The sequence below is a fragment of the Salmo salar genome, unplaced genomic scaffold, assembly GCF_905237065.1.
Source record: "Salmo salar unplaced genomic scaffold, Ssal_v3.1, whole genome shotgun sequence".
In the NCBI taxonomy this organism is placed as follows: domain Eukaryota; kingdom Metazoa; phylum Chordata; class Actinopteri; order Salmoniformes; family Salmonidae; genus Salmo; species Salmo salar.
In genome coordinates, this window is record NW_025548927.1 from 85,765 (window position 1) to 103,531 (window position 17,767).

Below are 17,767 nucleotides of genomic sequence, written 5' to 3' on the forward strand. Positions count from 1 at the left end.
AACCTACTAGTTAGGTATCAGAGTAGCAACTTGACCAGTGTGATACCAGTATTAGCTACGTAAACCTAGCTAGCTAACGTTATGTGTGAACATCATAAAAAGCTGTATGGTATGTGAACACCCAAGCTAGGTCTGAAACATTGACTTAAATAAATAATAGTTTGCTCGTTGTTCAGCCCATATATCTACTGAGAAGTGTAACAACGTTGTGCATGTTTCTGTGAACTAACTTTATTTGTTTGTGTTGCCTTCAGCTGGATTTTGTCTTTGAGGAGCTAATAATGCTGCTATATGTTGACTTAGAGGATGGACCCAACCCTAACATTGTGTTGCCTTCAGGTATATTTTTGTCTTTCTGTAGCTAGCGTATAACGTTGTAATGTTGTGTTGTATCAGGATGGACCCAGCCTTGTTGAGAGAGCGGGAGCTCTTTAAGAAGAGGGCTCTCTCTCAGCCCACGGTTGAGAAGAGACCTGCAGCCTCCGAGTCAGGTGGTTCCAAGAAGAAGAAGTCCAAAGCTGACAAAGAGGCATCCGGGTCCAAACATGGCGCAGGTAAGACCAGGCGTGTATTAATTAAGCCGATCCTGTTGCAAAACATTTAGTCTGTTGCAAAAGGTTTCCATTTACTCCAAATAGAAAACATTTTGCAAAGAAAAATAGTTTCAATTGGACAAATTAAGGTAGGTCCCTCCCTGTTTCGTTTGCCCGTTTGCTTCCATTTTGTTCTTAAGTGGTAAACTGTTTCCGCTGCAAGAATGAATACACCCCAGAAAGGCTCTACAACCTGGAGTGTATTCATTAGTATAAATTGTAGTAAAAGATTTTGCAACAGAAAAACGAAAACAAGCACTTCTTATTGGACAAATGTAGGTGTGTCCCTTCCTCCCCCATTTCAGCCTTTTTACTTCCATCTGGTTTCTACTAGTGAGTACACACCTTTATATTTGGGTCATGTTCATTAGGCACCAGATGGAACAAATCTGACTGAAACAGGGAGAGATTACCTAAACTTACCTGTCAAATAAGAAACGCTTGTTTTCGTTTTCCGTTGTAAAACATACAGTCTTGAAATCTATTATACTGCTGGTTGTGTGTCACATCTGTAGCCTGGGTACCTGCTTGCTTCTACATTCTACAATGAAAGTGTTATTTTCTACAAACATGTTTAAATGGCTTGTTTAGTTTTTCTTCGTTGACCACAAACACTCGTTGTACACTTTAATAAGCTTCATTTCAACATTAGTCAGTACTTTTGAAATGAGACCACACAGTTTGTATTTCTTACGTGATAATTGTTTATTCATCAACATCATCATTTTAGGCAAGTGAAATAATACCTTGTGCTCAATGCAAGTAGGTTATTTTATTTACATCGGTGTGTGTACAGGTGCCCCCCTTCAAGAGAGAGTAGTATCATGGCCACTTGGCTGTGGTTTAAAATATGTTGGTGAGTGGTGACATTATCACAGGCAACATGTTGATTACATCATTACTACACAGCAAGTTGTGAACAGTTTTTGTCAAATGGATGAGATCTTCACTACAAAGGCAGTCAAAGCACTAGGGCATTGAATAAAAACAATCTGTAAATTACATTAAAATGTGGGACTTCTTCTGTGGTAGCTGGATCTTTTGTTGACATTTTTAAAGTAACTGTCCAGTGAAAACAGAATATTAACTTTAAAAGTGAGCTTAACTCATAATGTTTTTGATTAATTCCCATAATCGTATTTGTGGTCAAATCATAAATTGGAGAAAAAAACACTTCAAAACCCCCCACCTCCAACTTGGATCTCAAACAGACCATTTAAAAAAACGCTTGTTATTTCCTCATATAGGATGAGGTCATCATCCTGAGCAGGATGAGATGGCCAACCAGCGGTCTGCTCCATTAATATTTTTAATAACCAGTACACGCCCACACCATTCCAACACAGAAAAGCTGCTTTTTAACTTAATTACTATTTTTTGTAAAGGAAAACTTTCATAGAAATCTGGAAACACTACGACAGTTACTTTAATTTTTGGTCATCTTGGTCGTTGACTTTGGGTGACTTTCTTGCTCTGTTGGGTCCTAGAGGGTTGCCTATCATTGTGGATCTCCTCTGTGTCTTTAGCTGTCTGGAATGGTATGTCTTGTACTTTACAATGTGGTGATGGATGAAGATGCAGGCTAGGCTAAACATCCGTCGAATAATAGACTTGTCAAAACCCCTGGACTTGGCAAAGGAGAGCTCTTCTTCTCTCCTGCCTTCCCTGCTGATGTGCTTTGAATAGATTACACCACCATTCCACACACACACACACAATCTCACACATACGAAGGTGCATTCTCACTATTCTCCAACTGTGAGCACACAGCACAGTCAGTCTCGGGTTCAGATTCAGGGTCAACGGTCATGACCTAACTTCCTGCTTGGCCCTGGTCACTGTGGCAACGACCCCTTAACCCCTTTACACCACCTCGGTTTGTGACCCCGTGGGACTGTGGATCTTCTCCACCATGTTCTGGAAGGGTCCTTCCTCCTCCATCAGGTCACGATGGGTCTTCCCCTGGATGAGAAGGATAACCGTAGTTTAAATATAGACCTGTTATTGTACGATGGAGACCTGTCACCTTCATAACCGTAGTTTAGATATATAGACCTGTTATTGTACGATGGAGACCTGTCACCTTCATAACCGTAGTTTAGATGTATAGACCTGTTATTGTACGATGGAGGCCTGTCACCTTCATAACCGTAGTTTAGATATATAGACCTGTTATTGTACGATGGAGACCTGTCACCTTCATAACCGTAGTTTAGATATATAGACCTGTTATTGTACGATGGAGACCTGTCACCTTCATAACCGTAGTTTAGATGTATAGACCTGTTATTGTACGATGGAGGCCTGTCACCTTCATAACCGTAGTTTAGATATATAGACCTGTTATTGTACGATGGAGGCCTGTCACCTTCATAACCGTAGTTTAGATATATAGACCTGTTATTGTACGATGGAGACCTGTCACCTTCATAACCGTAGTTTAGATATATAGACCTGTTATTGTACGATGGAGGCCTGTCACCTTCATAACCGTAGTTTAGATATATAGACCTGTTATTGTACGATGGAGGCCTGTCACCTTCATAACCGTAGTTTAGATATATAGACCTGTTATTGTACGATGGAGGCCTGTCACCTTCATAACCGTAGTTTAGATATATAGACCTGTTATTGTACGATGGAGGCCTGTCACCTTCATAACCGTAGTGTAGATATAGACCTGTTATTGTACGATGGAGACCTGTCACCTTCATAACCGTAGTTTAGATATAGACCTGTTATTGTACGATGGAGGCCTGTCACCTTCATAACCGTAGTTTAGATATATAGACCTGTTATTGTACGATGGAGACCTGTCACCTTCATAACCGTAGTTTAGATATAGACCTGTTATTGTACGATGGAGACCTGTCACCTTCATAACTGTAGTTTAGATATAGACCTGTTATTGTACGATGGAGACCTGTCACCTTCATAACCGTAGTTTAGATATATAGACCTGTTATTGTACGATGGAGACCTGTCACCTTCATAGAGTAGTTTAGATATATAGACCTGTTATTGTACGATGGAGACCTGTCACCTTCATAACCGTAGTTTAGATATATAGACCTGTTGTTATACGATGGAGGCCTGTCACCTTCATAACCGTAGTTTAATATATAGACCTGTTATTGTACGATGGAGGCCTGTCACCTTCATAACCGTAGTTTAGATATAGACCTGTTATTGTACGATGGAGACCTGTCACCTTCATAACCGTAGTTTAGATATATAGACCTGTTATTGTACGATGGAGGCCTGTCACCTTCATAACCGTAGTTTAGATATATAGACCTGTTATTGTACGATGGAGGCCTGTCACCTTCATAACCGTAGTTTAGATATATAGACCTGTTATTGTACGATGGAGGCCTGTCACCTTCATAACCGTAGTTTAGATATATAGACCTGTTATTGTACGATGGAGGCCTGTCACCTTCATAACCGTAGTTTAGATATAGACCTGTTGTTGTACGATGGAGGCCTGTCACCTTCATAACCGTAGTTTAGATATATAGACCTGTTATTGTACGATGGAGGCCTGTCACCTTCATAACCGTAGTTTAGATATATAGACCTGTTATTGTACGATGGAGGCCTGTCACCTTCATAACCGTAGTTTAGATATAGACCTGTTATTGTACGATGGAGGCCTGTCACCTTCATAACCGTAGTTTAGATATAGACCTGTTATTGTACGATGGAGGCCTGTCACCTTCATAACCGTAGTTTAGATATATAGACCTGTTATTGTACGATGGAGGCCTGTCACCTTCATAACCGTAGTTTAGATATATAGACCTGTTATTGTACGATGGAGGCCTGTCACCTTCATAACCGTAGTTTAGATATATAGACCTGTTATTGTGCGATGGAGGCCTGTCACCTTCATAACCGTAGTTTAGATATATAGACCTGTTATTGTACGATGGAGGCCTGTCACCTTCATAACCGTAGTTTAGATATAGACCTGTTATTGTACGATGGAGACCTGTCACCTTCATAACTGTAGTTTAGATATAGACCTGTTATTGTACGATGGAGACCTGTCACCTTCATAACCGTAGTTTAGATATATAGACCTGTTATTGTACGATGGAGACCTGTCACCTTCATAACCGTAGTTTAGATATAGACCTGTTATTGTACGATGGAGACCTGTCACCTTCATAACTGTAGTTTAGATATAGACCTGTTATTGTACGATGGAGACCTGTCACCTTCATAACCGTAGTGTAGATATAGACCTGTTATTGTACGATGGAGACCTGTCACCTTCATAACCGTAGTTTAGATATATAGACCTGTTATTGTACGATGGAGACCTGTCACCTTCATAGATATATATAGATATAGTAACAGGCCCAGTCTAACCCTGGAACAGCTGAATGAACAGTATAGTAACGGGCCCAGTCTAACCCTGGAACAGCTGAATGAACAGTATAGTAACGGGCCCAGTCTAACCCTGGAACAGCTGAATGAACAGTATAGTAACGGGCCCAGTCTAACCCTGGAACAGCTGAATGAACAGTATAGTAACGGGCCCAGTCTAACCCTGGAACAGCTGAATGAACAGTATAGTAACGGGCCCAGTCTAACCCTGGAACAGCTGAATGAACAGTATAGTAACGGGCCCAGTCTAACCCTGGAACAGCTGAATGAACAGTATAGTAACGGGCCCAGTCTAACCTTGACACAGCAGCCACAGTCCAGCAGCTCGTAGAGGAAGGCCAGGGCTGCCAGGGAGACTACTGTGATGATGAAGAGGAGGAGGATGACGAAGCACGCTATGTTCCAGCCGTCGTGGAACGGGTACACCTCTTGAACCTGCAGGGAGACCTGGGACAGGGGGGCAGCGTCAGGAAGCCACGGGAGAGAGGTGGTGTTGAGACGGTCCATGTTGTTTCACCTGGGAGAGAAATGATGGAGGAAGTCAGGGTTGTTTTGGTCCTGGAGAGGTTTCAGAGAGCTGCTGGTGTAAACAGACACCGGGTCTGAAAGACAGAAGGACAGCAGGGTAACATCAGAGTGTCTGACAGGGGAGAGAGCTGCTGGTGTAAACAGACACCGGGTCTGAAAGACAGAAGGACAGCAGGGTAACATCAGAGTGTCTGACAGGGGAGAGAGCTGCTGGTGTAAACAGACACCGGGTCTGAAAGACAGAAGGACAGCAGGGTAACATCAGAGTGTCTGACAGGGGAGAGAGCTGCTGGTGTTCAGGCTGTTCTCGTGTCTTTCAGACCCAGTGTCTATAAAGAGAGCCTTTATAGAACCTCTAAACACAGAGTTCTGGTGCTGTCACCTGGAGGGAGAGAGACAGAACCTCTAAACACAGAGTTCTGGTGCTGTGACCTGGAGGGAGAGAGACAGAACCTCTAAACACAGAGTTCTGGTGCTGTGACCTGGAGGGAGAGAGACAGAACCTCTAAACACAGAGTTCTGGTGCTGTGACCTGGAGTGAGAGAGACAGAACCTCTAAACACAGAGTTCTGGTGCTGTGACCTGGAGGGAGAGAGACAGAACCTCTAAACACAGAGTTCTGGTGCTGTGACCTGGAGGGAGAGATACCACTTACTCCACCAGCACACAACCTCCTGGGGTGCAGAGTGCCTTCCTGCTTGCTTACACACACACACACACACACACACACACACACACACACACACACACACACACACACACACACACACACACACGCCAGGAGCAGTGAGAGCGATTGTGCTGACTGACCCAGTTTGGTTGAGTGAACCAGAGAGAGACGGATGGGAAATGGGGCTTGTCCTGAGCACTGCTCTACAGACACACCAACCCTGAAACACTGTTAGTGTGGAACCACCAACCCTGAAACACTGTTAGTGTGGAACCACCAACCCTGAAACACTGTTAGTGTGGAACCTCCAACCCTGAAACACTGTTAGTGTGGAACCACCAACCCTGAAACACTGTTAGTGTGGAACCACCAACCCTGAAACACTGTTAGTGTGGAACCACCAACCCTGAAACACTGTTAGTGTGGAACCACCAACCCTGAAACACTGTTAGTGTGGAACCACCAACCCTGAAACACTGTTAGTGTGGAACCACCAACCCTGAAACACTGTTAGTGTGGAACCACCAACCCTGAAACACTGTTAGTGTGGAACCACCAACCCTGAAACACTGTTAGTGTGGAACCACCAACCCTGAAACACTGTTAGTGTGGAACCACCAACCCTGAAACACTGTTAGTGTGGAACCACCAACCCTGAAACACTGTTAGTGTGGAACCACCAACCCTGAAACACTGTTAGTGTGGAACCACCAACCCTGAAACACTGTTAGTGTGGAACCACCAACCCTGAAACACTGTTAGTGTGGAACCACCAACCCTGAAACACTGTTAGTGTGGAACCACCAACCCTGAAACACTGTTAGTGTGGAACCACCAACCCTGAAACACTGTTAGTGTGGAACCACCAACCCTGAAACACTGTTAGTGTGGAACCACCAACCCTGAAACACTGTTAGTGTGGAACCACCAACCCTGAAACACTGTTAGTGTGGAACCACCAACCCTGAAACACTGTTAGTGTGGAACCACCAACCCCGAAACACTGTTAGTGTGGAACCACCAACCCTGAAACACTGTTAGTGTGGAACCACCAACCCTGAAACACTGTTAGTGTGGAACCACCAACCCTGAAACACTGTTAGTGTGGAACCACCAACCCTGAAACACTGTTAGTGTGGAACCACCAACCCTGAAACACTGTTAGTGTGGAACCACCAACCCTGAAACACTGTTAGTGTGGAACCACCAACCCTGAAACACTGTTAGTGTGGAACCTCCAACCCTGAAACACTGTTAGTGTGGAACCACCAACCCTGAAACACTGTTAGTGTGGAACCACCAACCCTGAAACACTGGACTGTTAATGTATGACCTGGTTTGATTAGTTATCTGTGTGTGTGTGTGTGTGTGTGTGTGTGTGTGTGTGTGTGTGTGTGTGTGTGTGTGTGTGTGTGTGTGTGTGTGGTTGCTCTGTTGAGCTCAAGCTTCTCTAGTTCAAGTAGAATGTGTGCATGAGTTTCACTGTTCTGTTCCGCATTCCACCTTTGCTCGTCAAATATGTGTGTGACTGACTAGGCTGTTATGGTGTGTGTGTGTTTAGCAGTGAGTCATTCCACCTCTCTTCTCCTGTGGTACTTCCCACTATCATGATCTGCTCTGAGTAGCTTTACTGATGACTGATGACTGCTGACTGATGACTGATGACTGATGATCCCTTTCAATGTGTTGTTAGTGTAACATGATACAGGCCTGTCATTAGAGGACAGCAGACAACATGTCTATTATATACAGTTCTATATTACATAGTGTTGTTAGTGTAACATGATACAGGCCTGTCATTAGAGGACACCAGACAACATGTCTATTATATACAGTTCTATATTACATAGTGTTAGTGTAACATGATACAGGCCTGTCATTAGAGGACACCAGACAACATGTCTATTATATACAGTTCTATATTACATAGTGTTAGTGTAACATGATACAGGCCTGTCATTAGAGGACAGCAGACAACATGTCTATTATATACAGTTCTATATTACATAGTGTTGTTAGTGTAACATGATACAGACCTGTCATTAGAGGACAGCAGACAACATGTCTATTATATACAGTTCTATATTACATAGTGTTGTTAGTGTAACATGATACAGACCTGTCATTAGAGGACAGCAGACAACATGTCTATTATATACAGTTCTATATTACATAGTGTTGTTAGTGTAACATGATACAGACCTGTCATTAGAGGAGAGCAGACAACATGTCTATTATATACAGTTCTATATTACATAGTGTTGTTAGTGTAACATGATACAGACATGTCATTAGAGGACACCAGACAACATGTCTATTATATACAGTTCTATATTACATAGTGTTGTTAGTGTAACATGATACAGACCTGTCATTAGAGGACAGCAGACAACATGTCTATTATATACAGTTCTATATTACATAGTGTTGTTAGTGTAACATGATACAGACCTGTCATTAGAGGACAGCAGACAACATGTCTATTATATACAGTTCTATATTACATAGTGTTGTTAGTGTAACATGATACAGGCCTGTCATTAGTAGAGGACAGCAGACAACATGTCTATTATATACAGTTCTATATTACATAGTGTGTTAGTGTAACATGATACAGACCTGTGATTAGAGGACACCAGACAACATGTCTATTATATACAGTTCTATATTACATAGTGTTAGTGTAACATGATACAGACCTGTCATTAGAGGACAGAAGACAACATGTCTATTATATAGGGTTCTATATTACATAGTGTTGTTAGTGTAACATGATACAGGCCTGTCATTAGAGGACACCAGACAACATGTCTATTATATACAGTTCTATATTACATAGTGTTGTTAGTGTAACATGATACAGGCCTGTCATTAGAGGACACCAGACAACATGTCTATTATATACAGTTCTATATTACATAGAGTTAGCAAACCACAGTAATCTAATGACTGTTAGTCTAGTTATCCTGAATACAATGGCTCGGTCTCTGATGAAGTCACTGGGATCATTTGACGTGTGTTTATTAGGATCCCCATTAGCTGTCATCATCTCATCTAATGAGCCAATAGGCCTACGACTTTAATCACACTGTTTTAATGTTGCTATGTTAGTAGCCAATAGGACTACGACTTTAATCATACTGTTTTAATGTTGCTATGTTAGTAGCCAATAGGACTACTGTGACTTTAATCATACTGTTTTAATGTTGCTATGTTAGTAGCCAATAGGACTTTAATCATACTTTTTAATGTTGCTATGTAGTGTTGCTATTGATAGTCCACATTAGTAACACTGTCATGGTAACTGAAGGTTCCTCTCTCTGGGGAGAATACTATAGTTCTACTCTGATACTTCCTGTGTGAAAGTGTAGTCTAATTGTATTACTGGATGTTCTGTTGGCTGATGTTGATGGAGGGAGAGTAGTGAAGGGACAGGTCTACCATAGTCTAGTTCCCCAGGACTACACCCCTCTCTGTTCCCATTACCCTCTACCTCCTCTACCCACACTACCATAGTCTAGTTCCCCAGCACTACACCCCTCTCTGTTCCCATTACCCTCTACCTCCTCTACCCACACTACCATAGTCTAGTTCCCCAGGACTACACCCCTCTCTGTTCCCATTACCCTCTACCTCCTCTACCCACACTACCATAGTCTAGTTCCCCAGGACTACACCCCTCTCTGTTCCCATTACCCTCTACCTCCTCTACCCACACTACCATAGTCTAGTTCCCCAGGACTACACCCCTCTCTGTTCCCATTACCCTCTACCTCCTCTACCCACACTACCATAGTCTAGTTCCCCAGGACTACACCCCTCTCTGTTCCCATTACCCTCTACCTCCTCTACCCACACTACCATAGTCTAGTTCCCCAGGACTACACCCCTCTCTGTTCCCATTACCCTCTACCTCCTCTACCCACACTACCATAGTCTAGTTCCCCAGGACTACACCCCTCTCTGTTCCCATTACCCTCTACCTCCTCTACCCACACTACCATAGTCTAGTTCCCCAGGACTACACCCCTCTCTGTTCCCATTACCCTCTACCTCCTCTACCCACACTACCATAGTCTAGTTCCCCAGGACTACACCCCTCTCTGTTCCCATTACCCTCTACCTCCTCTACCCACACTACCATAGTCTAGTTCCCCAGGACTACACCCCTGTCTGTTCCCATTACCCTCTACCTCCTCTACCCACACTACCATAGTCTAGTTCCCCAGGACTACACCCCTCTCTGTTCCCATTACCCTCTACCTCCTCTACCCACACTACCATAGTCTAGTTCCCCAGGACTACACCCCTCTCTGTTCCCATTACCCTCTACCTCCTCTACCCACACTACCATAGTCTAGTTCCCCAGGACTACACCCCTCTCTGTTCCCATTACCCTCTACCTCCTCTACCCACACTACCATAGTCTAGTTCCCCAGGACTACACCCCTCTCTGTTCCCATTAACCTCTACCTCCTCTACCCACACTACCATAGTCTAGTTCCCCAGGACTACACCCCTCTCTGTTCCCATTACCCTCTACCTCCTCTACCCACACTACCATAGTCTAGTTCCCCAGGACTACACCCCTCTCTGTTCCCATTACCCTCTACCTCCTCTACCCACACTACCATAGTCTAGTTCCCCAGGACTACACCCCTCTCTGTTCCCATTACCCTCTACCTCCTCTACCCACACTACCATAGTCTAGTTCCCCAGGACTACACCCCTCTCTGTTCCCATTACCCTCTACCTCCTCTACCCACACTACCATAGTCTAGTTCCCCAGGACTACACCCCTCTCTGTTCCCATTACCTCTACCTCCTCTACCCACACTACCATAGTCTAGTTCCCCAGGACTACACCCCTCTCTGTTCCCATTACCCTCTACCTCCTCTACCCACACTACCATAGTCTAGTTCCCCAGGACTACACCCCTCTCTGTTCCCATTACCCTCTACCTCCTCTACCCACACTACCATAGTCTAGTTCCCCAGGACTACACCCCTCTCTGTTCCCATTACCCTCTACCTCCTCTACCCACACTACCATAGTCTAGTTCCCCAGGACTACACCCCTCTCTGTTCCCATTACCCTCTACCTCCTCTACCCACACTACCATAGTCTAGTTCCCCAGGACTACACCCCTCTCTGTTCCCATTACCCTCACCTCCTCTACCCACACTACCATAGTCTAGTTCCCCAGGACTACACCCCTCTCTGTTCCCATTACCCTCTACCTCCTCTACCCACACTACCATAGTCTAGTTCCCCAGGACTACACCCCTCTCTGTTCCCATTACCCTCTACCTCCTCTACCCACACTACCATAGTCTAGTTCCCCAGGACTACACCCCTCTCTGTTCCCATTACCCTCTACCTCCTCTACCCACACTACCATAGTCTAGTTCCCCAGGACTACACCCCTCTCTGTTCCCATTACCCTCTACCTCCTCTACCCACACTACCATAGTCTAGTTCCCCAGGACTACACCCCTCTCTGTTCCCATTACCCACACTACCATAGTCTAGTTCCCCAGGACTACACCCCTCTCTGTTCCCATTACCCTCTACCTCCTCTACCCACACTACCATAGTCTAGTTCCCCAGGACTACACCCCTCTCTGTTCCCATTACCCTCTACCTCCTCTACCCACACTACCATAGTCTAGTTCCCCAGGACTACACCCCTCTCTGTTCCCATTACCCTCTACCTCCTCTACTCACACTACCATAGTCTAGTTCCCCACTACACCTCTCTCTGTTCCCATTACCCTCTACCTCCTCTACTCACTTACTACCATACCAGTTACCCAGGACTACCTCCCTCTCTGTTCCTCCCACGTTACCCTCTACCTCCTCTCTCTGTCCTCACTACCATTACCCTCTACCTCCTCTCTCTCTGTTCCTCACTACCATTACCCTCTACCTCACTCCTGTCTAGTTCCTCCAGGACTACACCCCTCTCTGTTCCTCATTACCCTCTACCTCCTCTACCCACACTACCAAGTCTAGTTCCCCAACTACGTCCCTCCCTACCATTACCCTCTACCTCCTCTCTCTCGTTCCTCACTACCATTACCCGTCTACCTCCTCTCTCTGTTCCTCCCTACCGTTACCATCTACCTCCTCTACTCTGTTCCTCCCTACCATTACCCTCTACCTCCTCTCTCTGTTCCTCCCTACCATTACCCTCTACCTCCTCTCTCTCTGTTCCTCTCTACCATTACCCTCTACCTCCCTCTCTCTGTTCCTCTCTACCATTACCCTGACTACCTCTCTCTCTGTGCTCCCTACCATTACCCTCTACCTCCTCTCTCTCTATTCCTCCCTAGTTACCCTCTACCTCCTCTCTCTCTGTTCCTCCCTACCATTACCCTCTACCTCCTCTCTCTGTTCCTCCCTACCATTACCCTCTACCTCCTCTCTCTGTTCCTCCCTACCATTACCCTCTACCTCCTCTCTCTCTGTTCCTCCCTACCATTACCCTCTACCTCCCTCTCTCTGTTCCTCCCTACCATTACCCTCTACCTCCTCTCTCTGTTCCTCACTACCATTACCCTCTACCTCCTCTCTCTGTTCCTCCCTACGTTACCCTCTACCTCCTCTCTCTCTTTTCCTCTCTACCATTACCCTCTACCTCCCTCTCTCTGTTCCTCCCTACCATTACCCTCTACCTCCTCTCTCTGTTCCTCTCTACCATTACCCTCTACCTCCTCTCTCTCTGTTCCTCCCTACCATTACCCTCTACCTCCTCTCTCTCTGTTCCTCCCTACCATTACCCTCTACCTCCTCTCTCTGTTCCTCTCTACCATTACCCTCTACCTCCTCTCTCTGTTCCTCCCTACCATTACCCTCTACCTCCTCTCTCTCTGTTCCTCCCTACCATTACCCTCTACCTCCTCGCTCTCTGTTCCTCCCTACCATTACCCTCTACCTCCTCTCTCTGTTCCTCCCTACCATTACCCTCTACCTCCTCTCTCTGTTCCTCCCTACCATTACCCTCTACCTCCCTCTCTCTGTTCCTCCCTACCATTACCCTCTACCTCCTCTCTCTGTTCCTCCCTACCATTACCCTCTACCTCCTCTCTCTGTTCCTCCCTACCATTACCCTCTACCTCCTCTCTCTGTTCCTCTCTACCATTACCCTCTACCTCCTCTCTCTGTTCCTCTCTACCATTACCCTCTACCTCCTCTCTCTCTGTTCCTCCCTACCATTACCCTCTACCTCCCTCTCTCTGTTCCTCCCTACCATTACCCTCTACCTCCTCTCTCTGTTCCTCCCTACCATTACCCTCTACCTCCCTCTCTCTGTTCCTCCCTACCATTACCCTCTACCTCCTCTCTCTGTTCCTCTCTACCGTTACCCTCTACCTCCTCTCTCTGTTCCTCCCTACCGTTACCCTCTACCTCCTCTCTCTCTGTTCCTCCCTACCATTACCCTCTACCTCCTCTCTCTCTGTTCCTCTCTACCATTACCCTCTACCTCCTCTCTCTCTGTTCCTCCCTACCATTACCCTCTACCTCCTCTCTCTCTGTTCCTCCCTACCATTACCCTCTACCTCCTCTCTCTCTGTTCCTCCCTACCATTACCCTCTACCTCCTCTCTCTGTTCCTCCCTACCATTACCCTCTACCTTCTGCTCTCTGTTCCTCTCTACCGTTACCCTCTACCTCCTCTCTCTGTTCCTCCCTACCATTACCCTCTACCTCCTCTCTCTCTGTTCCTCCCTACCGTTACCCTCTACCTCCTCTCTCTGTTCCTCCCTACCATTACCCTCTACCTCCCTCTCCATCCCTCCCCCTCTCTTTTCTGTGTCTTCTCCCTGAAGTGGTGTATGACCCCAGACAGCATGCAGGCTGAGGCAGAGTGGTGTCTCCTGCTGTGTCTGTCTGCAGGGCCCCCCCTCCCTAATGTCTAGTCCCATCCAATCTAGAGGGGGGGAATACAGCCAGCTGCATCCAGCCAGCCAAATCCATCCTAATTAAACCCTTATAGAGTGTGTGTAGGAGAAGAAACCTGGTCATCTCTTTGCCAGTCTGAATCACAACAGCCTTACTGCCTGCTTGGCACCCTATTCCCTATGTAGTGCACTAGTTTAGACCAGGAACCATCCTCTAGCAGTCTAGTCTCTGTTCTGCTACACTCATCCTTTATTCTGACAGTCTGTTATATTAACACTCATCCTTTAGTCTGACAGTCTGTTATATTAACACTCATCCTTTAGTCTGACAGTCTGTTATATTAACACTCATCCTTTAGTCTGACAGTCTGTTATATTAACACTCATCCTTTAGTCTGACAGTCTGTTATATTAACACTCATCCTTTATTCTGACAGTCTGTTACAAAAACACTCATCCTTTAGTCTGACAGTCTGTTATATAAACACTCATCCTTTAGTCTGACAGTCTGTTATATAAACACTCATCCTTTAGTCTGACAGTCTGTTATATAAACACTCATCCTTTAGTCTGACAGTCTGTTATATTAACACTCATCCTTTAGTCTGACAGTCTGTTATATTAAGACTCATCCTTTAGTCTGACAGTCTGTTATATTAAGACTCATCCTTTAGTCTGACAGTCTGTTATATTAACACTCATCCTTTAGTCTGACAGTCTGTTATATTAACACTCATCCTTTAGTCTGACAGTCTGTTATATTAACACTCATCCTTTAGTCTGACAGTCTGTTATATAAACACTCATCCTTTAGTCTGACAGTCTGTTATATTAACACTCATCCTTTAGTCTGACAGTCTGTTATATTAACACTCATCCTTTAGTCTGACAGTCTGTTATATTAACACTCATCCTTTAGTCTGACAGTCTGTTATATTAACACTCATCCTTTAGTCTGACAGTCTGTTATATTAACACTCATCCTTTAGTCTGACAGTCTGTTATATAAACACTCATCCTTTAGTCTGACAGTCTGTTATATTAACACTCATCCTTTAGTCTGACAGTCTGTTATATTAACACTCATCCTTTGTCTGACAGTCTGTTATATTAACACTCATCTCTGTCTGTCTGCTCACAGCATAACCCATAGACTGGGCTACCGTCTGTCTGCTCACAGCATAACCCATAGACTGGGCTACTGTCTGTCTGCTCACAGCATAACCCATAGACTGGGCTACCGTCTGTCTGCTCACAGCATAACCCATAGACTGGGCTACTGTCTGTCTGCTCACAGCATAACCCATAGACTGGGCTACCGTCTGTCTGCTCACAGCATAACCCATAGACTGGGCTACTGTCTGTCTGCTCACAGCATAACCCATAGACTGGGCTACCGTCTGTCTGCTCACAGCATAACCCATAGACTGGGCTACTGTCTGTCTGCTCACAGCATAACCCATAGACTGGGCTACTGTCTGTCTGCTCACAGCATAACCCATAGACTGGGCTACTGTCTGTCTGCTCACAGCATAACCCATAGACTGGGCTACCGTCTGTCTGCTCACAGCATAACCCATAGACTGGGCTACTGTCTGTCTGCTCACAGCATAACCCATAGACTGGGCTACTGTCTGTCTGCTCACAGCATAACCCATAGACTGGGCTACTGTCTGTCTGCTCACAGCATAACCCATAGACTGGGCTACCGTCTGTCTGCTCACAGCATAACCCATAGACTGGGCTACTGTCTGTCTGCTCACAGCATAACCCATAGACTGGGCTACCGTCTGTCTGCTCACAGCATAACCCATAGACTGGGCTACTGTCTGTCTGCTCACAGCATAACCCATAGACTGGGCTACTGTCTGTCTGCTCACAGCATAACCCATAGACTGGGCTACTGTCTGTCTGCTCACAGCATAACCCATAGACTGGGCTACTGTCTGTCTGCTCACAGCATAACCCATAGACTGGGCTACCGTCTGTCTGCTCACAGCATAACCCATAGACTGGGCTACTGTCTGTCTGTCCTCTGGTGCTGATAAACCTTACCATTTATAATGTAGTGCTGTTATCCAGAATGCTGTAGGGATGGAAGGTAAACCCTCCTCTTATGAAAGCAATCACAGATATAATGTAGGCTTCATAGGATGGATTGGGCTAGTAGATGCACACACACACACACCACACCACAACACACACACCACACCACACACATGCCTTGCCCTGAGACATGGCTGTAGCAGGCAAGCATGCAAACAGACTGTAGATCTGCCTGTGTCCCCACAAAAAAAACACACACACACACACACACACACACACACACAGACTTACCGTCGTTGTGCCAGAGAAATATGCAGACTCACCTGTGTAGCTTATACTGTGGGGTGGATGCTTGTAAAGGATACAGGCAAAATATGCTCTTGCTCTCCCTTCCCCCGCTCTGTCCTCTCTCTCTCTCTCTCTCTCTCTCTCTCTCTCTCTCTCTCTCTCTCTCTCTCTCCTCCCTGCCACTCCTTGCAGTTCTGCTCATCTTCCCCACACAAGGCACAGCCTGTGCTCAGACCTTACCGCTCTACCAATGGCTAAGCTCACCCCGTTCCTCTCCTCTCTATTGGCCAAATCTTCTCAGATTAAATGAATGCCCCGCCTTCTCATTAGCACCCAGCAGCAGCTCCCGCCCACGTGATGAATCATTTAGTGAGTCACACCAACGGGCTGCTCTGATTGGCTTGTCTCCAGAAAGAGGATCTTACAGCTGAAGCCAAAGACGCAGAGCCACTAGAGTAGGGCCTGAAACTGAACCCTAGCTAGTGCCCTTATACCCCCTAGCTAGTGCCCTTATACCCCCTAGCTAGTGCCCTTATACCCCCTAGCTAGTGCCCTTATACCCCCTAGCTAGTGCCCTTATACCCCCTAGCTAGTGCCCTTATACCCCCTAGCTAGTGCCCTTATACCCCCTAGCTAGTGCCCTTATAACCCCTAGCTAGTGCCCTTATACCCCCTAGCTAGTGCCCTTATACCCCCTAGCTAGTGCCCTTATACCCCCTAGCTAGTGCCCTTATACCCCCTAGCTAGTGCCCTTATACCCCCTAGCTAGTGCCCTTATACCCCCTAGCTAGTGCCCTTATACCCCCTAGCTAGTGCCCTTATACCCCCTAGCTAGTGCCCTTATACCCCCTAGCTAGTGCCCTTATACCCCCTAGCTAGTGCCCTTATACCCCCTAGCTAGTGCCCTTATACCCCCTAGCTAGTGCCCTTATACCCCTAGCTAGTGCCCTTATACCCCCTAGCTAGTGCCCTTATACCCCCTAGCTAGTGCCCTTATACCCCTAGCTAGTGCCCTTATACCCCCTAGCTAGTGCCCTTATACCCCCTAGCTAGTGCCCTTATACCCCTAGCTAGTGCCCTTATACCCCCTAGCTAGTGCCCTTATACCCCTAGCTAGTGCCCTTATACCCCCCTAGCTAGTGCCCTTATACCCCCTAGCTAGTGCCCTTATACCCCCTAGCTAGTGCCCTTATACCCCCTAGCTAGTGCCCTTATACCCCCCTAGCTAGTGCCCTTATACCCCTAGCTAGTGCCCTTATACCCCCTAGCTAGTGCCCTTATACCCCTAGCTAGTGCCCTTATACCCCCTAGCTAGTGCCCTTATACCCCCTAGCTAGTGCCCT

The 17,767-nt window shown here is 46.0% G+C and overlaps 2 protein-coding genes across 3 annotated transcripts in view; one reads left to right on the plus strand and one right to left on the minus strand.

Annotated features, from left to right (window-relative positions):
- gtf2e2 (general transcription factor IIE, polypeptide 2, beta) overlaps positions 1 to 17,767 on the plus strand; it is a 28,248-nt gene that overhangs the window by 2,980 nt on the left and 7,501 nt on the right. For both annotated transcript variants that reach the window (XM_045712869.1, NM_001139723.1), the window contains 1 exon segment: positions 397 to 554. In XM_045712869.1, coding sequence (XP_045568825.1) covers positions 398 to 554 — 157 coding nt within the window. In that variant the 5' untranslated portion in view covers position 397.
- On the minus strand, positions 1,274 to 16,606 carry LOC106598337 (small integral membrane protein 18). Its single transcript, XM_045712879.1, has 3 exons — positions 16,460 to 16,606; positions 5,286 to 5,505; positions 1,274 to 2,555 (listed from the first exon to the last, which is right to left on the minus strand). Exons 2-3 carry the CDS (start codon positions 5,493 to 5,495, stop codon positions 2,457 to 2,459), a joined length of 309 nt encoding a protein of 102 aa, XP_045568835.1. The 5' UTR covers positions 5,496 to 5,505; positions 16,460 to 16,606; the 3' UTR covers positions 1,274 to 2,456.

What these genes read in the sequence shown, in the direction of transcription:
- LOC106598337 (XM_045712879.1), bottom strand. Translation starts at nt 5,495, where the DNA reads ATGGACCGTCTCAACACCACCTCTCTCCCGTGGCTTCCTGACGCTGCC. An exon ending in ACTGTGGCTGCTGTGTCAAG is followed by an intron (nt 2,556 to 5,285) that starts GTTAGACTGGGC and finishes CTTCTCATCCAG; the next exon opens with GGGAAGACCCATCGTGACCT.